Source organism: Planococcus citri, chromosome 4 (genome assembly GCF_950023065.1).
Source record: "Planococcus citri chromosome 4, ihPlaCitr1.1, whole genome shotgun sequence".
NCBI classification, from domain to species: domain Eukaryota; kingdom Metazoa; phylum Arthropoda; class Insecta; order Hemiptera; family Pseudococcidae; genus Planococcus; species Planococcus citri.
Genome location: NC_088680.1, coordinates 43,934,224 through 43,957,360, shown reverse-complemented (window position 1 = coordinate 43,957,360; position 23,137 = coordinate 43,934,224). Strand labels below are relative to the sequence as shown.

General features: G+C 33.4%; 1 protein-coding gene across 1 annotated transcript in view; it reads right to left on the bottom strand.

The window, feature by feature from the left end:
- The window catches only part of LOC135844272 (uncharacterized), a 137,679-nt gene that overhangs the window by 10,580 nt on the left and 103,962 nt on the right, over window positions 1–23,137 (bottom strand). The window contains exon 2 of the mRNA XM_065362423.1: window positions 2,261–2,395. Within this exon, the coding sequence (XP_065218495.1) occupies window positions 2,261–2,395 (135 nt within the window). The remainder of the gene's footprint in view (window positions 1–2,260; window positions 2,396–23,137) is intronic.

Below are 23,137 nucleotides of genomic sequence, written 5' to 3'. Positions count from 1 at the left end.
TTGGCAAAAATTTACCAGTAATTTACTAAATTGATCAGGTTTTTAAAAAAGAGCAACATGGGTATCAAAATAAATATAGGTTTTTACTTTTAAGGGCTCTGATTTTTGATTGTAAAACTTCCTTGACTATAAAAACAAAACTGAGTCCACTAAAATTTTGAAAAATGCAACACATGAACTTCTTCCAATAAATCGATTTGAATTTGAATATTAATCATCGGTTTTTGAAGTCGCTGATTCTGAAACCGATTTTGAACAATTTGAATTCAAAATTGAACCCTAAGACCCCAGATTTGGGCAGGGTGCCCAAAATTTCAAGAATTGCAACTAGATTCGGTTTTTCTTGAAGATGCAAATTCTGATTCTGAAATCCGTTTCACCTCAAAATCAAAATTGAGCATTCTGAGACCAGATTTGAACTTTATTGGGACTTAAAATTTTGAAAAATACAGTATGAGTATACTATACCAAATTTGGGTTTTTGAAGACGCTGATTTTGATTCTGAAACTCATTTCATTTCATTCCAAAATCGAAATCAAGGCCAGCGCAAAGGGGCAAAGGGGATTCAAAATTTGAGAAAAAGCAATAAGTATATGGGTATAAAATTATTGATTTTCGAAGGTACTGACTACTGATATAAATTCTGGAATCAATTTGACATTACAATCAAAATTACACCCACAAATTTCCACATGGGGTTTGAAATTTCAAAAAATGTAACATGGGTATCAAACCACAAGTTTTCGATGAAGCTGGTTTTGGTTCAAAAATCTCTTTGATCTAAAAATCTTGACCAGGCACTCTAGAGAGAGAGGAGCTGAAGACTAAGATTTTGAAAAATGCAATGAGTCAACGTCTATAGGTTTTTAAAGGGACTAATGACAGTTTTTGGACTCTTCCTTATGCAGTCTGAGATCAAAAAAGTAATATTGAAGAGTACATGGGTTGTAAAAAAATTTTCATTTGACAATGTGGAATGACAAAATTTAGATTTTTAGAATTTTCACCACATAAAAATTCTTGAAAATTCCAATCTTTCCAATCAATGTTTTTCCTCTCTCTTTTTTGAAATTCTTTCTATTTTTTAAATGGCTTATGGATTGAAAATTTTAGCCTCCAATACAAAATTACAGAGTAGCCAGCTACTTTAAAAATCACGATTTTTTTCAATAATTCAAATGAAGAAGTTTTGAGGAGAGCTAATTTTCGAAAATTCTATTTAAAGAATATTCGAAAGAAGTTTCAATTTCGCAGAACATTAAAAATTAACTAACTGGTGTTTTAAATTTTTTTATTAAATTCAAACAACAGATTTTGAATCTACAACAGGAGTGGCAATAACAAAAAGATATAGTAAAAGCCAAAAGAGAATGGGAAATTTAAAACACGTGTAGGCGACAAAATAAACGATTATTCAAATATTTACGCTTCTAAGTGGAAAAACATTACCTCGTTCAGCTCATGCCACATTTCTCCAAATTCGACGAAAACGTCGATTTTTTTCAAATTATAATACCTAACTACCCACACATCGTATCAATTTCGATTCTGATCTACCCCACGAAGACAAAAATAACTCGAACGACGTATAGGTAGCATTTTCTTTAAAATATGGAATTATTTCGTCAATTTGCAGTCTGTTAAAATTCTGATCCCCTTTGAAACGCCTTCGATACTTTTCAGCTGAATATGTATTTTTATTTATAAACTTCAATTCTCCAGTGATTCGAAACACAAAGACGAGGTTTTATTTTCAGCCAGATAAAATTCACAAGTGCTTGTATGTAAAATTCGTCGTAATATTTTTACGACAAAAGGTAAAATTCAACTCTGGTTAGTCTCCTCCGTATTCGAGTTATATTGCCACAGCCTACGATCGAGTAACTTCGCATGCACAAAAAAAAAGGCCAGGCAACTTGACTGACGACAAAGTACCACGTATAAGATTTTCGCTACTCTTGTATTCATCTACAAAGCTCGACGACAACGACATCGTCGACATACACGAATCAATCTGCCACCATTTACATATTCATGACGACGCGGCGAACGTTCTCTATTTTTCGCAACCTTTGTAATTAAAATTCCGCCAACGACGAGAAAATTTTCGCCATTTTCGAGTCGACGAGCGACGACGACGACGTGGAGCTCGAGCTCTCGAGAACATCATCGTCGTCGTCGTCGTCGTCGAAGGGAAAAGAGAAAAATTTGCTAAAAGCCAAACGTAAACAAACTTTAAATGTCTGTTTAAATATTTACTTTGGTTTCTGAGGTGCTGGTCTCGTTTCGTAAAACCATCATCGTTCGTACAATCTTGAGTTTTGACTTTTTCATTAAACGTCGCTATGTTTTCATTGCTTTGGAAATTTTGCCAATTTTCCGCATCGACGCTCGCTGCAAATTCAAAAAGAAAAAATAAACGAAATCAATGACGAGTATACGAAATGTACACAATAACAAAGACATAGTAAAATATTAACAATTAGAGTGTACGTATACGAGAGTCGAGAGCGCGGTTCCTTTCTTGATTATAATAGGAGGGATTGCGATTATATTCGTGGGCGGTATAGTTCGAGTATATTAAGTACATTTTACGAAATATATACGAGTAAGTCCGCAGTATGGATTCGTGCTCTCGTGAAAAATACATAAAAGATAATTTTCCACGTTCTCGTCGAATCGAAAAACATTTTGCCAGCGAGGAAATACAAGCGAGAGTAAAGGTATATTCCGCTTAGGTTAACTTGCCATAATTACTTTCGAAAGTTCATAGTCGTAGGAGTAGAAAGATACTTACGAGTAAGTATTTATACAAAGGGAAAAAATGAAAATAAAAACAGTACCCAACGTAGAAGCCTCAACTGAAGTGAATTTTTTCTAAAGCGTTAGCTCGTGTATCATTATTGCGATCAATTTTAATGACTCAAAATAAGAAAAAATATATGATGGCTCAAAATGAGCTAATGACGTCGAATATTATTAGAGCGGGAGAAATATTCGATTTTGCCCCTGGACTCGGGCAAAAATTGTATTGAGCAGGTTTTTGGTCTTAATGATTGGAGGGAGGAGGTCGTCAAAGGGACTATATTTTGGGTTTTTGACCATAGATTTTCAAATAACGCAGATATTTAAAAAAAAGTTTTAACAAAAGATGTAAAAAATTAAAAAACACACATTTTTGTTATTTCAATTTTTTTTGTAAGGGCTCGTAAGGGAGATATGCGGCGTTTTAGAAGAAGTCATTTTTGACAAATTTTTAACAACACTGAAAAATTTATTCAAAACCCCTAAACGAAATTTGGGGGAGGGGGGTCGTTATTGTGCATATTACTACTAAAAAGTAGGTATGTCGAATGAAAAAAAAATGCAATCTAACCCCATCACACTATGGAAGGGGGGGGTCTTTTTTGATAAACTTAGAAAAATTGACCAAGTGATGTTGTAGAGCATCAAAAGAAGAACATTTTTCACCCTGGAATTTTTTCCTCCAAACGGACGTGGGAAGAAGTGAAGCAAATTTTTAAAAAAAATGTCATCAGAAAATGGGGGAAAGAGGGAAAAATTACATCAAAATTCACTTCAGACATTGAGATAACATTTTTCAAATTTTTCCTCCCCCTCCTCCCTCTCCTCCAAATAAATTTTGAAAAAAAAGTGGACATAGGTAATGGACAAAATATAAGTAAAATGAGGAGAAAATTTCAAAATTGGATCGAAAAATTGGCATTTGAAAAATGAAAATTAAGCAAGTGAACTGTACCTAATAATCATATAGGTTTATTTAGGGCCTAAAAGCACAATTTACTCACGTTGGATTAGTAATTGTTCATTGAAAGATACATATTCAAAATAAAAACCCAATTGTACGACGTTTTCTCTAATAACAAATTTTTTTCTAATGTCATTTTTTCAAAAAATAAACTCCTTGCATAAAAAACATAGTTTTTAGTTCTCTCAAAATACAAAATTTTCAAAAGTTTTCGCCTTTGCTTCGCTCGGGCCTGTCCTCTTTTTTTCAACATCAACTTTCTAAAAAAAAAACACATCGTTTTTAGGCCTCTCGAAATAAAATTTTCAAAAACTTTCACCCTTGCTTCCCTCGGGTCAATTTGTTTCTTGTTTTAAAAATTAGAAAATTCACACCTGGACCTCCAAAAATCCAAAACAGAAAATGAAAATTCCAAGTTATGAATAAGATATCAATCGGCGAAATTGGAATTTTTTCCCTATATCAGTCAGCAAATTTTCAGTCAAACGTCAAACCCCCTTCCCCCTTCCCTTCACAAAAACCTCTATGTATGTAATTATATGTATTTGCCTTTTGAATTTTCGTACTTTGAAATATGCTTTAGCGAAATTGAAAATTTTGAGTAGGAATATGTGGTTTAGTGAAATTGACGTTAGATAAATTTTCTATTGAAAAAAATTGTTCTAGAGAAAATGTCGTGGTACCTGTACCTACTAATCAAGTTTGAAAGCAAGACTTGAAAAAATTCCAAAAAAAGAAGACTTTTTACTAGATATTTTTTTCAATGTTTCAATATTTGAGGGAAGGGGAAGGGAGAGTCAAATTGTATTCAAGTCTAGTTACTCCAGAAAAAAAAACTACAAAAAATGAAAAAAAAATTAATTTAAAATGAAAAAAAATTTGCCAAAAAGCAGTACTTTTTTGTAAGGCTAAAAAACAGGATTTTTTGCAATTTTGGCTAAAACATTTTCATTTTTGAATTTTTTGAGATTTTTCGCACATTCAAAAAGAAAAGCTGTCAATATGGAGAAGAAATTTCAAAAAAAGTTGAAAATGAATTTTAAAAAAATTGACGAAGCATTACAAAAATTGAAGAAAATTTTCTATATAAAAAAAGTCTAAAATAATAGAAAAATAAATTTTCAATTTTACCGAAATTTCTTCAATTTTTTGGTAATCTTTAGAAATTTTTATGCCTTTTTTTCAGAGTTTTTCGTCATATTTGAGTAGTTTTAACAAGTTTCTAGCCGATGTTATCATTGATCATTTTTCGTGATTTTTAATAATTTTTTTGTTCTTGATGCATTTTTTGCCAAATTTCTCCGTATTTTTGCAATGTTTCATCAACTTTTATTCATTTTCAACTGTTTTTATGCCCTTATAATAACTTTTTAAGCAATTTCACTCAACTTTTACTGTTATTTCAACACTTCATGTGAGCTTACAACAATCATTTCGCTCCGACATAACTTGATTTTTTTTCGGAACTATGCTAAAATTTTATAATATTTCATCGACTTTTAAGCCACTCATCTTTAACTGTATTTGTAACATTTTAATAAGTTTTCGAGCAATTTGGACGAGATTTTACTCAATTTTATTAACCCAATGTGAAAAAATTGGGGAAGAAATCCAGTCGAGTGCAGACTCAATCCATTTTTCTCCCCCCCCCCCCCCCGGTCCCCCGCACCTTCAAAATTTGCCATGTTATTTCATCACAATTTTTATATTTTGAAAAATTCTTTAAAAATTTGAAAATAAACCAGCACCTAAATGTTTGGTATCATAAGTTTCAGGACATGCTTTTTTAATCCAGCTAAATTTCGCTGAAATCAGAGTGCACCAGGTCTAGTGGTTGGTTCTTTTGTGGATAAAGCTAAAGAGATGAAAGAGGTTGGCTGAAAACTTCAACATGAAATGTCCAATAAAGAGTGTTCAGGTTTGAAAATATCTACCCTTTTTTCGTTCAAAAAAACTTGAAAGTTGTACGTACTTTTTCCCACACATATAATTACATTTATATTTCATGCCAGAGCGCTCCCTCGAATTTTCGCTTTCATTTCGAGTTCTTACGCCTCCGGTAAAAATAAACGATCGCAAAAAAAACGAAAGTCAATATTAACGCTGACTATAATAAAGTTTATTATACGATACAGTGTATGAAACAATACACAGCAAAAATCCGGCTGCTGCGAGCGTATTTCCAAAATCCCTTCTGCGTATACCTAGATAAGGTTTTTCAATCATATTTCCGGCTATGGATAATTTAGGTCAAAGCACGCTATCAAAATGATATTACAAAGATACGAATCCTTGGAGTCCTTTAGGTACATTTATCTAGTATACCTATACCTGAACATACATGGGTAGATCTAGATAGGTAGACGTAGATACTCGTATAGCTGGCTTAAACATATATGAATATACAGCATTTATGAGTAGGTATTATATGTAATACCTACACCATAGGTAACACCACAACGTAGCTAAAATTCAACCCTGCGAACGAGATGCGAGCACAACCCGTTAGCGCGATAACAAAAGGCAGGTAGTATTAATTATCGTCGACGTTAATTAACGTTAATTTATTTTTCGTATATTTACAGCGTTGACTTAGCGACCACCTCACACACTATAATATGAGCTCGATGTATTCCAAAATACGAGTATATCTAACGACGAGACGGTATAGCGATGGCGGTAAAGGTTTCTTTTTTTTTATTATCATTTTTTATTATTATTATATGTATAGGTATCGTAATATATTGTACACAGGGACAGGGAGGTACAGGCACCTTATATCTATACTCCATTACCAGAAAGTAATTCGCCAAGTTCATCGTCCAAGTTGTACGTATTATATTCCGTAGTGTATTTTATGGGTTAAAATGCTCGCTACATACGAGTTTTTTTATTTCTTTCTGCGCGTTATTTGTCGCAGTTTTCAATAAACATGGTCATTTGATACTCATATTTTGAAATAAACCGCGAGTAAGTGTATTATTAAGTCAAATTAAACCACCGTGATAAAAAATTGCACTTTTATTTTTTTTATAGAAACTGCAGAAACCAAACCTGGCAACACTGTTTCAATTTCCAAATTACATCAAGTAGAATTTGAGACCCTCAAATATACAGAGTGTTTCATATAACACGTGTCACATTCGCCTGATAATACAACCCAATCTACACAAGTGTAGATTGATTGGCTAACCTTGGAAATTGAAGGGGTAAAATTCTATAACGTAATTTATTTTTCAAAAAAAAAAAAATCGTCCACAAATTTTCAAACAGGAAAGTATACGACAAACTGAACAAAACCACGAAAATTCGAGCCAAGGATAAAAAACTCAATCTCAATTTTACATCGAACATCACTTCTTCGTACACAATGACTGTAATCGATCACCTTGAAACATCATCCCTGTATATAAAATTCATCGTCGAGTTCTTTCAATTTTTTTTCCACTCCTAAACAACTTGGAAACATCTCCTACGCAAATACCGAACACGAATTTTATAAACTTTACGCCTAAAAGCAGTAAATTTTCTCGTCCAACACCAAAATCCACTATAAAACAGCAATGCTCATTTAAATCAATCACTGTCAATGCTAATCGAATCGATATTCTCAAGCCATTTGAAATAATCTAATTTTCGATAATCTAACCTTTATTTGCCGAAGCGTAACAATTTCCTGCACGTAGAATACCCTTCCAATGGGTAGCTCGTATTTACATACAAGATGAAATTTTCCTGGCAAACATCGGTATATACGAGTATAAGGTAGTTACGTGTATGGTGTAGTAGCAATGACTTCTTTATAGACGTACCTTACCAACCTATATATTTCCTAACCGAGCCAACTACCCTTATACGGCTGTTTCGTTTCGAGGTGCCATACCATTCCGCACGCTGCAGTCTGCCATACATCGGTATATAGGCAATTAGGTCATTCTGTATCGATAAGTTTGAAAATTAATCATTTCGAAGTTGGCAAAATGATTGAAAAACACGATATACTCGTATATCTACGCGTGTAGTTTGCGTCGCTTTTCCAAATAAATCATAAATACAAGTTACACATATGTATGTACGTATAAAAAGATAGCTGATGCTTTACCATCCCTCTTTAGCGTAAAATTCTCCCACGACAATTATTGAGATCATAGATACGAACGAGAAGGTTTTTGAAAAACTCAATTTCATTTATATCCGATTCCAATTCCATGAAATTTTTTTTCTAACAAATTCTACACGTCCTTGACACATCAACATTTATACCAAAAGGTCAGTTCGGTAAATCGAATTCGAATCTATGGGTTTCCATCTTTATAGACATAACGTCTCCCTAGTCCCTCTATCTATCCTTCCCATCATCATTTACAAAAGCTATTTCTTCGAATAGAACAGTACAAGATGAGATGAGATGAGAAATTAAGCCTAAGAAGGCTTTGCCAAATCGTTTTCGATGAAAATTTTTTTCCACTGCTGCCAACTCGTGCCTACTTTAATAAAAATATAGATTCTTTCGACGAAGTTAGTTCAACTGTAAGATCAAAGTAAAAATTTTTCATTATTGTCGAACAACGCCGTCAGGTATATAAAGGACGAAATACACATAGGTAGGTAATATTGCTTTGGTTAGTATTCGAATGTTTGGAAATTTTTTATAGACAGACAATTTTCAGCGCAATTTTTCGTTTAACCTTTACAGTTTACATGAATAAAAAATCAATCGAGTTTAAAAATTGTTTGTCAGTAAACGACTGAGACATTTAAAATTTGAATGAATAATTCGCCATTATTGATGGAAAAATTTTGTTCAAAAATTCGTATGCATGATTTATAAAGGAACAGAACGATTTTTTTCAAACGATTCTATTGTCACATGGACGTCATTTTCTCCAAAAGAGTTTCTTTGATTTTTTAAATAATTTTAAAAAACAATTGTTCAATAATCAGATCATTTTTTCAATTTTCTTTGACACTTTTTCAATTAAAAATGAAGTTTTTCATTTGTGATAGTGATAGTCTTCTAAATTCAACGTACAAGTTTTCCTTTTTTCTAAGTCAAAAAAGGTTACGAACAAATATGACTTTTTCAAGTAGGAAAATATTATAAACATTAAATTGAAAAAATAAATAAATAAATTTTTAGAGATTCGTTCTCGAACGACACATTGATCTCAATAAAGTGCGTCATTCATTTTTCTAAAAATTATCCGAAAATGTACACATAATAAACATTTTCCAGAATCATTCACGGAGGAATAAATTCATTCTAAATGAATCGTTTGCGAACGACAATTTAATTTCAACGAGAATAAGTACGGTATTTTTCACATTAAAAACTAAAAATTGATTCAAAATTAGAAAATAACAACCGTTTGAGCAATTCTTGAGAGAGAACGAATAACAAACGATTCTGATTTTAAGCTCTTTTGGTAAAAAAATGAATCAGCAAAGGATTCAATCGTTCATGAAAAAAATAGATCAGTTTCTTAAAGAATCGCTCGAGTTCCACGCTCTTCCAATAAAAAGGGAATCAGGAAATAAATAAATTGTTCATGAAAAATCGATTCATTTTCTCTCATGAACGATTAAATTATTTCCGGATTCATTTTTTATTGAAAGAACATGGAATCAGTCAATAAAAAAGTAAATCAGAAACCGGCAAATTCGTTCGCGAATGAATCTGATTTCATGTTCTATCAATTAAAAAAATTAATCAAAAATTGAAAATGATTCAATCGTTCATGAAAAAAAATGAATCGATTTTTCAAAGAATCGTTCGCGAACGATCCTGATTCAATGTTATTTCAATAAAAAATTAAAAATAAATCAGTCACTCATAAAAAATAAATGAATCGTTTTTTAAAGAATCGTTCGCGAACGATTCTGATTTTGTATATTTTCAATGAGAAAATGAATCAAAAATCATTAGGCCTAAATGATTCAAGCGTTCATGAAAAATCGATTCATTTTTTTTTCATGAACGATTGAATTATTTCCTGATTAATTTTTCATTGAAAAAACATGGAATCAGTCAATAAAAAAGTGAATCAGAAATCGGCAATAATTCAACTATTCAAGACAAAAATAAATCAATTTTTTTGAAAAATCGTTCGCGAACGAATCTGATTTCATGTTCTTTCCATTAAAAAAATCAATCAAAAATTGAAAATGATTCAATCGTTCATGAAAAAAATGAATTAATTTTACAAAGAATCGTTCGCGAACGATTCTGATTCCATATTATTTCAATAGAAAATGAAAAATAAATCAGCAAATAATTCAGTCACTCAAAAAAAATCGATTTTTCAAAGAATCGTTCGCGAACGATTCTGATTTTATGTATTTTCAATGAAAAAATGAATCGGAAATCGGCAAGTGATTCAATCAATTATGAAAGAAACGTGAATTGACTTTTCAAAGAATCGTTATAGTGAACGAATCCAATGCCATGTTCTTTCAATAAAAAATGAATCGGTAAATGAGTCAATCATTCAAATTGTTCAAGAAAAAAATGAATCATTCGCGAACGAATCTGATTTTATGTTCTTTCCATAAAAAATGAAAAATAAATCAGAAAATCACCAAATAATTCAGTTGTTCAAGAAAAAATAAATCGATTTTTTAAAGAATTGTTCGCGAACGATTCTGATTTCATGTTCATTTAATAGAAAATGAAAAATAAATCAGCAAATAATTCAGTCGCTCAAGAAAAAAATGAATCGATTTTTAAAAGAATCGTTCACGAACGATTCTGATTCCTTGTTATTTCAATAAAAAAAATGAATCCGCAAATGATTCATTCGTTCAGGAAAAATGAATCGTTTTTTTAAATCGTTCGCGAACGATTCTGATTTTATGTACTTTCAATACCTAAAAAGATTATTCGATTATTAAAAAAGTGAATGGATTTTTTGAAGAATCCTTCGCGAACGATTCAGATTCTGTTCTTTCGATGAAAAAGTTGAACAGGAACTGATTCAAACATTTATGAAGGAAAGAAATCGATTTTATCAAGAATCGTCCGCGAACGACAATTCACTTTCAATGCAAATAAGTACGGCATCTCAAAAGTGTAAACGATTCAATTTCTACCCAGCTACCATTTTTTTTTCACAAAAATTAATTCAGCAAACATTAGAAAATCGTTCGCGATTAGCGAAAAAATGATTTTATTTTCCAAAGAATCGTTCACAAACCATTATTCGATTCTGGAAAAAAAATACCTGTTTATAGTAAGTAAATTAATCAAAGAAAAAAAAAATCAAAAAAACGTTATAGCATTCGAAAGAATCATCAAAGAACGAATCAATCGATTCAGAAAATTAATCCTTCAACAAATTCGTGTTCTTAATAAATTATCCAATAGAATGATATCTACGAGTAAGTAGGTATCTGATCGATTCATACACCAAAATAAAAAACTCCATCATTCACGAACGATTCCCGCCAAAAACATCCTATCAAACTTTCACAGAAAAACGTAAATAAATAATACCCAGGTAGGTAGAGGTACGCAGGTAGCTATAATATACATATAAAACATGTAAAAATTTTAATATCAACGATATATGCTTCTTTCGTTATGTCACCAAAATCATTATTCTCATCAGGTCCGGCAATCTATAAAGTCCATAAGTTGCACGCCACCGAACGACTCATAAGCTCATATTGGAATACAAGTGCTCGTATAGATATAAAGACATCTTGTAGAACGAAGAAATATTTCACACGATATACGAGTACGATGAAATTACACATCGAACACGGATAGAATATTTATAAGCATATTTTAAAATGTAAATTCGCTCGAAATAATCTCATTTACCATTCCGCAGATGTAGTACCTATTTTTGATAAAATACTGTAGTAATTTAAAATACCTTATGTAAGTAATTCGAATCCGAACACAACTACATTTATAAGCTCTCGGCAGCTAAAAAATTCCATTCGCTAGCATCGTCAAATAAAAAGCACAGATCTTCGACGTTTCAAAAATAGCCCAAGATACAAGTGACGTTAAAAATACACACAGGGTAGGTACCTATCGATTTTTCCGCGTACGTAAGCATATATCTACTCCAGCAACTTCAACCATATACATTCGCCAAAATGAAAAAAAAACCACCACATACGCGAACAAATTAAAAAAACACGTCACTTACACGAGTTATAATATAGTTGGCAAATTAAAAGCGAATATAATCGCACCTCGGTGACGCTGACGGCGGCGAGTGAAAAAAAAGGCAGGAAAAACGCTTCGCACGTCCGCGACGATTTATCTTCTATAATACGACCGCAATTACCGAATTAATTAACCGACATTGTACACGACCGGTGACGACCAACATTACCAACTCATCGCATTAAATTATATTTCCTCGACGTTGTAATAATAACTCAAATTTACGAGTAAAACTTGCAAATATCGGCGACGACCCAGACCCTGGCTTTGCTCAGCTTGTTAGACCCTATACGCCTACAGTCGATGGAAATTTTCGATAACACGATGCTCGTATGTCTACGAGTACGAACAGCAACAGTTTGATATTACTAATCTGATCTCAACAAATGCAACTGCCATGCCGCCCAATTAATCACCTGTGTAATCAGCACGCTACAAATATACGAGTAGTAAATACCATATCCGAAACAACCAAATTCCACCTCACACACCGTGTAATGCCCCCTCCCATGCCATTGTATTGCGGCTTCGGCTTCGGTTCATATAGATAGATGTACTATGTAATGTACTCTAAACAATACTATAGCTGCTGGCAAATGTATGTCATTGCATGTGCTACCTTACCTACCCATTCTAACTCATCTGCCACCACTCCATCATCGACCATATCAATGCATATTTCTTTCATCGGCTCTTTCATCGTCATCAACAAGTTGTGTTGTCTCTTCCGCTAACCATTACTAACACGAGGCTGTTCCATTTTAGGAGGAAAAATCTCCAATTTTCAGTATTTCGTTCAAAATAATTCTGTCCTATTTTTAGGTCATCATTCCATAAAAAAAATTGATGCAGGATTGAAAATGTTGGTGGAAAATTGAAATTTGTTTAAAATTAAAAGTTAGGTTAGGTCAAGTCGGAGACTTTTGATCATCGTGTAAATTTTTTTTTGTATTTTATTCTTTGCATGAAGTAACTATACCCACCTAAATATTGATAAAGCCCAGCAACATTCCAAACAGGTTCAAAACATTACTGAAATTACAAAATGTGAAAAATTAGAAATTATGAAAAGCTCAATTTGATTAACACTTCAAAGCAATGAAAAAAATATATCGACAATATTTCCCTTTCTCTCAATCAGTCACTCTTGCCAAGAAGTAGCCCTTAAAACTCCAGAAAAGAAAAATAAGGGATGATGGCTTCAGGAATCGGTTCATTAAAATTATCAAAAAAATTGTAAAACAACGTTGAAGACTTTTTAGTGATTAATGATACGAGAATAAAACCTCCAAATCAAAATGCGAGATTTTTGAATAAGATCTTTGAAATTTTTGCATCCACCTCCTTTTGTTCCTCCCATCGTACCATTTCCCTTTATTTTTCAAGTACCTACATATATAACTAATTACTTAAGATAAAAACATCTTGAATTATAACTATTTTCTGAACTAAATCTTCAATAAAAAAAATCGGTGTTGCAAAAAAACTTTTTTATTTGAAACAGAGTTGTGAACTTGTGAATTTCCAAAAGTTCTAAACACTAGAGGTTTTACAGAAAATTTATTTTTTGCATCGAATTTGGGTCTTAAGGCTCGAAAAATTCAAATCGAAAGTTTGAAATTAAATTCAAATATATTTTTTTGTCTGACAAGAGAACGTTTGCAACTCATCGACTCTGATCGAGCTGATTTTTGGCTCACTGAAAGACTCAGAACCGAATTTCAGCTTTTTGACGAACTTTTGAAAATGGCGGAAAGAGCAAATTCGACAAAAAGAGCAAACATTGGAAAAAAAATCTGAGATTCGGTTTGTACTCCAAAATCGATCATCCGAATCGATTGGCACCATTTTCTAGCTTATCTGAAGCTTCCAGCAAAAAATAACTTCTCTCCAGCAATTTCAAATGGCTCCAGAAGGCGTTGTATTGTAACCATCTTCGGCCGTTGTAAATTTAATCCTATCATAAGTTCGATATTCCAAATCGATTAGAGTCGATGAATTGGAAATCCGAGTTGACGAGTTGAAAAGTGCATTTTTTTACAAGTTAAAAAATCTCAATTTTCAATAAATTCCAGAGTTGTCAATTTTTGCAACAAATTGCTGGAAACTTCGCCTACGCCCTAAATTTAACCACCTGAATCGATTGCCACCATTTTTGGACCGATCTTGAGCCTCAAGAAAAATTTGACTTTTCTCCAGAAATTTCAAATCGCTCCAGACGGCGTTGTAATCAACTTCGGCTGTTGAAAATTTAATCCCACTATAAATTCAGTACGTATTCCAAATCGATTAGGGTCGATGAATCGAAAATCCGAATTGACGAGTTGAAAAGTGTATTTTTTCACAAGTTGAAAAATCTCAAATTTTCACAAAATTCCAGAATCGTTAATTTTTGCAACAAATTGCCCGAAACGTCGCCTACATCCTAAAGTCAAGCTCCTGAATCGATTGGCGCCATTTTAGGGCCGATCTAAAAGCTTCCAAAAAAAGTTGATTTTTCTCCAGCAATTTCAAAACGCTCCAGAAGGCGTTGTGATCAACTTCGGCAGCTGAAAATTCAATCCCATAATCAGTTCAGTATTCCAAATCTGCTGGCGTCGATGAATCGAAAATTCGAGATGGCGAGTTGAAAAGCGTATTTTTTTACAAGTTAAAAATCTCAAATTTTCAAAAAATTCCAGAATTGTCAATTTTTGCAACTTTGCAACAAATTGCCCAAAATTTTGCCCATCCCTTAATGTTGACCTTTCGAATCGATTGCTATAAATGATGGGATTGAATTTTCAGCTGTTGAAGTTGATGACAACACCTTCTGGAGTGATTTAAAATCGCTGGAGAAAAGTCAACTTTTGCTGAAGGCTCCAGAACGGTCCAAAAATAGTGGCAATCGAATGGGAGAGGTCGAATTTAGAAGGTAGGCAAAGTTTCGAGAAATTTGTTCCAAAAATTCACTATTCTGGAATTTTTTGAAAATTTGAGTTTTTTTTTCAAAATTAAAAGTATTAACATTTTCAAAATTCATCTTGAAAAATACAATAAAAATACAATTCATTCAATTTTGAAAAATTATATTTTTTCACAAAAGAAAAGGAAAAGTTTTTTTCCAGAAAATCATAATTTAAAAAAAAAAACATTTAAAAAATGTGTTTTTTCGATGTTTTAAACATGTTCAAAACATTTTAAGACAATGAAACATTTTTACAACACTGTGAAAAATACAAGATTTTTTCAATATCTTGATTTTTAGGACCACTTTGACACATTCAGACTTTCTTGGTAACATTTTTCCAAAAGAGGACGGACAGGTAGACAAGATCTTTAAATAAAAACAAAATTAATCTGGAAATAATTTTGGAGTTGCCAGGATGTTTCCAAAGGGGAGGACAGAACGTTATTTGAAATTGAAATTTCGAAATTTGAAACTATTTTGCAAAAATCTTTCACACTACTTATTATTTTTAGAATTTATTACTCTTCGGTCAAAGAGCGATTTTTTAGGAAAATTGGTTCAAAAATCAAAAAAAAAACACTCTTTTTGTGAGCATGTTTTACACCAAATTTTCACTACTTAACATAATGATTTTTCAAAACGTAATACAACAGATAACTTATGAAACAATTTCAACTTTCATCTGTAGCCACCTCATCCCCCTCCCCCCTTCACTATAATCGCCCATTCTATTATCTCATCTCGTATAAAAACTTGGCCAAGTAAAATGTGACATTCGTAGTTGAAAAGTTTGTTCGATTTGAAAGTTTATGGTAGCAGGTATCACGTTAAAAATAGTACGAAATGGACGTATAGCTAGAGAACTCGAGAAAAAAGAGGTATGGCAGGGGGGGGGGGCAAAACTTGGCGAGAAAAATTCTCCAGACGTCGTTAAGGCAATAAAATGTACACGAACGCGGACGACGACTCGACGAGCATTTTATTAAAAAGTTTTCCCTATCGAGACTACTATACTCACGTAAAAATTGAAATACCGTGTTCGCGCGTAAATTACTCAGAAATGATTAATTTTGTCACCTCGACAAACAGCGAGATTGCGGCGAATAGCGTACTAAACCGAGAGGACTGGGCAAGGGACACGGGCGCGAATTCCTACCTCACAGCTAAACAAAAGACAACAAAGCGAAATCTATTTGGTGTTTACATAGAAAATACGATTTATTCTGGTAACAAGACGACAATGGCATTTGTGTATCGCATCATCCTCATCCGGCGTTGATTTTTCTCTCGAAACGTAAACATTCGAGATTGATTTGTTGGTGAAAGGTTTTACGAGAAAATGAGATTTGTTTTTTATTCGGTTCGCTCGACGTTCGCCAAAGTTACGAGTACGAGAAAAAAATTCCTCACCTAGAAAAATTTCCACTTTAAAGTTTTCCAAATCGGACAACTTTCCGAGCATCGTATATCTAATTCGACAGTTTTTTTTTTTTCTACAACTCAACACCTACCTACGTAGACGTACGCCTACATTGTATGGAAAAAGCGCGAAACAAGCGATGATTTTGTATTCCGAATACCGTAGCTCTTTTTTTGGGTAACTTAATTTGTAATTCTAAAATTGTTCCGTTTGAAAAGTTTGCGTTTTTTTCGCTCATCCGCGCCATGCTCATTTTGAATAAATTGCGAGCCTCGCGCCTTCAGATGGAGTAAATGTTTGCAAAATTTTTATTATTATTCTTCGTACAGATACGTTCTCGAGCTTGGATTTCGTGTAATCCGAGCATCTATGGTATAGTCGTCGACGAGGTGAAGGCTGAACATTGAACAATAGAAGTAAATTTACTAGTTTTGCTTTAGCCCTCGCGAAATCTTCTTTGTTGGAGTATTTTTTTTCACCCTTGTGAAAATCTGTCTGTTTGTAGTATGAGTCGATCCATGTGCCAATTTGGTAATAATCCAATGAAATATTTCGCCCAAAAGAGAACAACTACAGTAGGTATCGCAGTCATCGAGCCAAACAAAATGGTATAGTTGTCTAGCAAAGTTTTTCTCAATTTAACGAAACTTCTGGAGGTGTTCCATCTAATTTCGAGACATACTGTACCTATTCCTCCTCTCCCTATTTCATGAAAAAAAGACTAATTGATCGATGACGTCAGCTGCGATTATACCTTCGTTTTCTGGTACGAGTATCTCTATCATAAAATCTTCGCAGTTTTCAGTACCTACTTACTCGAGCTCGTATTTTGAAAAACAATCCAATTTCAAAGAGGTATTCGTCGAATAAGTTTGAAAATTTTCTACGTTTAAACGATTTCTCGTTACATATTTATCTCGTGAAATGTTCTGATTATATGTATTTTTTTTGTTGCTCGAGTTTCGTTAATGGTATTTTCTAAATAGTTACACTGGAGACTGCATCGCGAAAGGGAATCAGCGAAAAAGAGAAATACCGTCGACGAGCGACGAAAAACCAAGCTATTCGAAGCAAACTTTGCTAACTGTCTCATAAATCTACTATGTTTTACAAATTTTTAAATTCACCGAGAATTTGCAAAACAAAAAGAGAGACTAACTTTTGCTCGCTGTTCGAGTTGTTTACCTTAAAAGTTTTCTCCTTTTTCGCTCTTCCTCCTCGTGTCTCTCGAATGTCGCAAAAAAGAAAGTTTCTAGTTTTAGCTTTCATATAAAGTTTAGCACGACTAGGTAGGTATATATATGATGCGGTATAAAAAGTATGTATAGTTAACGAAGGACGTGCTGTATAAGGATAGCGTAATTTTAATACGTTTGTAATGTGTGTTGTCTACGTATATCGCCTAGCTATGGTAAGTATGCGACTATAGAAGGAATATTAAAAGGCTTGATTAAAGTTAAATTTCTTATTGGCTCTGCTCGTGTTATGCTAATACATTTATGTAGATGAATTTGGAGCGCAGTGTAGGTGAAGTTGGTTTATAATTAGGAAAAGTTCGTTCAAAATTGACTCAAATTTTTTTTACGTGGTGCTCTTGCAGTTTAGGTACTTTTAATCTTAGAAGGCTAAAAATTCTCAGTTACTTTCAGAATCATCAATTTTTTTTCCCAACACTTCTCAAGGGTTCTAACAAATAGATTAACATGCTAAAGCAGGACAAAAGCAGGACTTCAGGCAGGAAATTTTTTCAAATATTCTAATTTGAGGGAGACGAAAGTTTGAAATTTATTCAAGCCAAAACTTTTTGGAATCAAAATGTTTCTCAAAGAGGACTAAAAAAAAATTTTTTTAAGCAAAATCACAGAATCGAATAGGTACTTGACTGGAAAATAATAATGCATACAAAGTTTAATTGAAAAAGGTGAAAAAAAACCAGAACTTTATTATCAATTTTGGAATTTGGTAAAAAACAGGACTTTTAATCGAGAATTTTGGAAGAAACGTGACTTTTTAGATAGCAAAAAAAATAGATAATAGGTACGAGTATACTCTCAGGAATTATTTGAAAACTTTTCCCAAAATTAGTACTTTTTACCAATTTTGACAAAAAATTGGAATAGATGATAATTCTGACAAAAAAACACGACTTTTTTCGGCAACTTCGACAAAAAAAAGTACTTTCTGGCAAATTTAGCAAAATGCATGACTTTTGGACAGTTTTGGCAAAGAATAGAACTTTTTTGGAATTCCTTGGCATAAATTAGAATTTTTTGGCGATTTTGTCAAAAAATAAGACTTTTTTTATCATTTTAAAAAAAATTATGCCTTTTTAACAATTTTTTGTCAAAAATGGGAATTTTTGACAATTTGACAAAAATACAGAAACTTTTTGACAACTTTGGCAAAATCTGTACTTTTTGACAATTTCGACAAAAAATGAGACTTTCTGACAATTCGAGCAAAAACGGTTTTTTTGGCAATAAAAAAAAAACAAGAAATTTTTCAAAAGGTTGGTACCAATCTTCTTTCCAAAAAAAGATTTAAATCATGGATATGTTTTTTGGTAAAGTTGACGGTCTTCAGCCTGATCCGGACCAAACCTGCTATCTGTCTGGCTTCCCAAGGTCGTCTGTTTGCCTGTCTGGCCTCTTAAGGTCACTGACCTACTCTAGCCTCTCATGCCCGTTTGTCTATGAGGTCGTTGAACCATCAGTCTGCCTTCTCAAGGTCGCCTGTCTTCATGTCTGACCGCTCAAGGACACTAACCAATCGTTATAGCTTTCCAAAATTACCAGTCTGTCATCTCAAGGTCATTGACTCGTGTGTCTGGAATTTCAAGGTCACTGACCTGCTTGTCTAGACTCCCAAGGTCCTCCATCGATCTGTTTGGCTTCTTACGGTCATTGACCCATCTATCTGGCCTCTCAAGGTCAGTTACCTATTTGTCTGGCTTCTCAAGGTCATCTTTCTGAAACCTGTCGGGTCTCTCAGCAATTTAGTAATTTTGTTTCAAATTTTTATAAATCAGGCAGATCGAGTATCTGAAATTCCAATTCCATGCGAGTAAAAATTTCAAAAATTAATAATTTTTTTCAATTTTTTGAAAGTTTTTGCAATAAATTCCAGATATTGTGTTAGTCTTTTGAAAACTTAACCAAAAACCATATCCATGATTCAAAACTTTCCTCTGAGAGGAGACTTTAATACTTTCTTTTTTCAACAATGTGGACCAAAATTAGAACTAAAAGGCAACTTTCCTAAAAACGGTGATTTTTTTACAATTAAAAAAAAAAATTAGGACTTATTGACAATTTTGGCAAAAATTGATTTTTCTAAAAATTTAACAAAAAAACGAACATTTTTTTGATAATTTTGGAAAAAACAAATATTTTTAGACAATTTTAGTAAAAAGTAGATAGGATTTCAAAACTTTCATTCATGACAATTTTGGCAAAAATTGATCTTTCTAAAAATTTGGCAAAAAAACAAACATTTTTTGATAATTTTGGAAAAAACCAACATTTTTGGACAATTTTAGTAAAAAAAAGATGGGATTTTAAAACTTTCAGACAATTTGGCAAAAACAATGAATTTTTTACAACTTCAAAAAAATTGAGACTTTTTGATGATTTGACAAAAAAAAACCTGACACTTTCTGACAATTTTGTCAAAATACTTACCGGGCTTTTTTGGCAATTTTGACAAAACTTGAAACTTTTTGATAATTCTGTCAATAAGTACAGCACTTTATGGGCTATTTTGATGAAAAATGAGAGTTTTTGGCATTTTTATCCAAAAACGAGACCTTTTTGGCGAGTTGGGCCAAATAAACAGAACCTAAAAATTGGAACTTTTTGTGGCATTTTCAACCAAAAAAAATGGAACAAACGTAGAAAAAATATAATACGTAACTTAGGTATGTAAGCATTGGCACCCTATATTTTTGAGAAATACGTACAAGTTTGATCTTATCTCGAATTCAAAGGCAAAAAACATACTAAAAGTTGACCCCCTTCCTCCCATTTGGTGCCCTTTCTGCGCTCATCATGCACCCTATTTATTAAACTATGTTTTCATACCTATACGATTTCGTACACAAACATAATTAACTGCATTCCTAAAATAACTCGCTTTAGCTTCCTCTACCACCTTCCTATGTATGTGTCTTCGAACGGAAAAATTTTTACACAGCTTGTACACGTGCGTGTACTCGAAAATACCGGGCCAACTCATCAGCAAGAGCAATTACCCATTGTGCCCAAGTATTATATTGGACCGCGAACGTGTCTTTTATACTACGATATCTCTCGCAGATCTCTCAATATGTGTTAGTCATTGAATATTAGTACCTATATCGTACATTTTTATGAATATCTATCACTATACTCTACACTCCAAACTACTCCTCTTTCACGCTGCAGTTCCTGTTTTCAGGTACGTATCTTGGCAGTTGGCATATAGTGCAGATGGCATAGATGGGTTGGGACTTGGGAATACAGCATTTATCCAAGTTCTCGCGTCATCTGACATCGCGAAAACCAACTCAGGACACGAGATGAGAGATTTCTTGCTGGGCTATCGACGCAACGACGTGGGTATCATTGCATGGTCTTATCGCAACTAAATCGTCATCGAGTTTCCATGTACACGGTAATTTTCAGTTTCACTACATAATCTACCGTGATGGCGCGTAATCGAGCCAACAGGTCGTGCTATCGTGACCGCGTATCTGAATCGATGAGATGGTACTTCGAGTCGCTGGTCGATACGTCTTGCCACGTCTTGCAATTCCGTTCAATCACACGTGCAATTACATGAGAGAATTTCCCATAGGGAACGATCCTAACGGGCGAAGAAACGAAGGTAGAATCAGAAGATCGTTATGGAAGACTCGTATTTACGTATGGATTCTCGGATTATAGGGAGATTGGCCAAGGAAGGTGAAAAAAGTACGTTAGTGCGATGGAAATTAAAAAGTGGTGGTAAAAGACGAAATTACTCATTTGAACTCATTTTCCAATTTTGAAACAATTTTAGAAGAAACCAACATTATGAAACTCGACTGATTTTTACCATTTTGGGGTTGAGAATTGGATAAAAAAAATTTAATTTACAACTGAATTCGATCATCTTAAATTTTTGATGAAATTTTTCAATTCATCATCGTCGATTAAAACTTGACTAATTTTTTTTATACTGATGTGCCCATTTATTTTTGAATTTTGTGTCCTTTATTCCTCTGTCTTCTTGCCATGTAAAGTGGTTTCTCTCGTCGTCGATAGAAAACTCCGAGACTACTCGAGCAAGCTCTTCAGAAAATGGAAAACTCATCTGTACTGAAAACTCGAAATTTGGAAAACATAACGAAACGTGACACAATCCACCCTTCTCATAAAGCATACCTCAATCAACCTTCCCCCACACCTCTCACTCCTTTTCAACTTGAAAAAAAGCTCACATAAACGTACCTCCATCAACAACTTATCTGCTCATCTGCGACATCTCCACTTCTCTAAGCCTCCGATACGAGTTAGTAAATGAGTAGACGAAAATTCCTACACCAAAATCTCGTTAAATCTTCGCAATATGACTTGAGAATCCCCATAAGTCAAACATCCACGTATACGAGAATCGATTAAAAGCTCTCAAGTTTTCTCGACACCGTAAGGTAAGTGCATCTATTCGCGATGTGAAATGTGAATTGTAAATTTACCTTGTACATAGTAAGAGTACCATACACGAGTTAGTACAATACGATAGGTAAGTCTGTCTAGGCACATTACACGGGTAAAGAGAATAAGTATAAGCTGCAAACGAACGCTGCTTATCGTTCAAGCACCGTGGCGCAGAAAACGGTTTTAATTTCGTTCGTGTATTTACGACCCAAGATAAACAACACGGTAGTATACGTAGGACGAAACACGAGAAACAAAGCTCTTTTTTGTGCAACTTTTCATCGAAATAAGAGAACTTTTTTCATTAACAAAGCAAAGCCTTCCGCGCTCACCGAATAATCGTTATAGTAGCTTTTTATCTCCACGCAGCTGCGATCCAAAAGATTTAATTCCGACAATCCCGAAAAACAGAGAAGTGAACAAAAAAATACCATTGTCGAATTGAGGGCTCGATTTTGAGGAATGAAGCTGCTGGTGAATCTGGTGGTGAATTGGTAGATTTGGTAGCAGATCAATTTTTCTCACTACTTAGCTATACAAGCATCACACGAAATATATCTACGAATCGATTCACATGTTGATACTGATAAGGCCTAATATTTCATCCATCGCAATACCACATTCATTCGTGGTTATCAGATCACATTACACACACGAGTACCTATAGGTGTTTATAAAAATGTAATTACAAAAATTAATTATTCAGACATTCTGAGGCGATACAGTGCGTAAATTGTTCAAGAATCTGTGCAAGAGAGCTTAACCCCCCCCCCCCCTCAGTAACTATTCGGTATAAATTCGAACAATTCAAATGATTTTTTTTTCAACTTTTTCACAACTTTGTTGACATGGTTTTTTCACGGCGAAAATGGGATTATTTTTTAACAAGCAAAATTACCTGCCCTTCGGGCAGGGAATAGAATTTAATGTGTACGTACTGAAGTAACCTTCAAATTTCTATGAAGATAGTATGTAGTACATATATGCTGATGAAAGAAAATCTCGCAAAATATACCATATACTCGTAGTTGCTGAGAATAATTATAAAAATTTGATAATTTTTCACATTTTTTGGCTACATTGTAAAATTTGAGATTTCATCCTAAGGTCCATTTCTCCTGGACGAATTCCGGATGACATTTT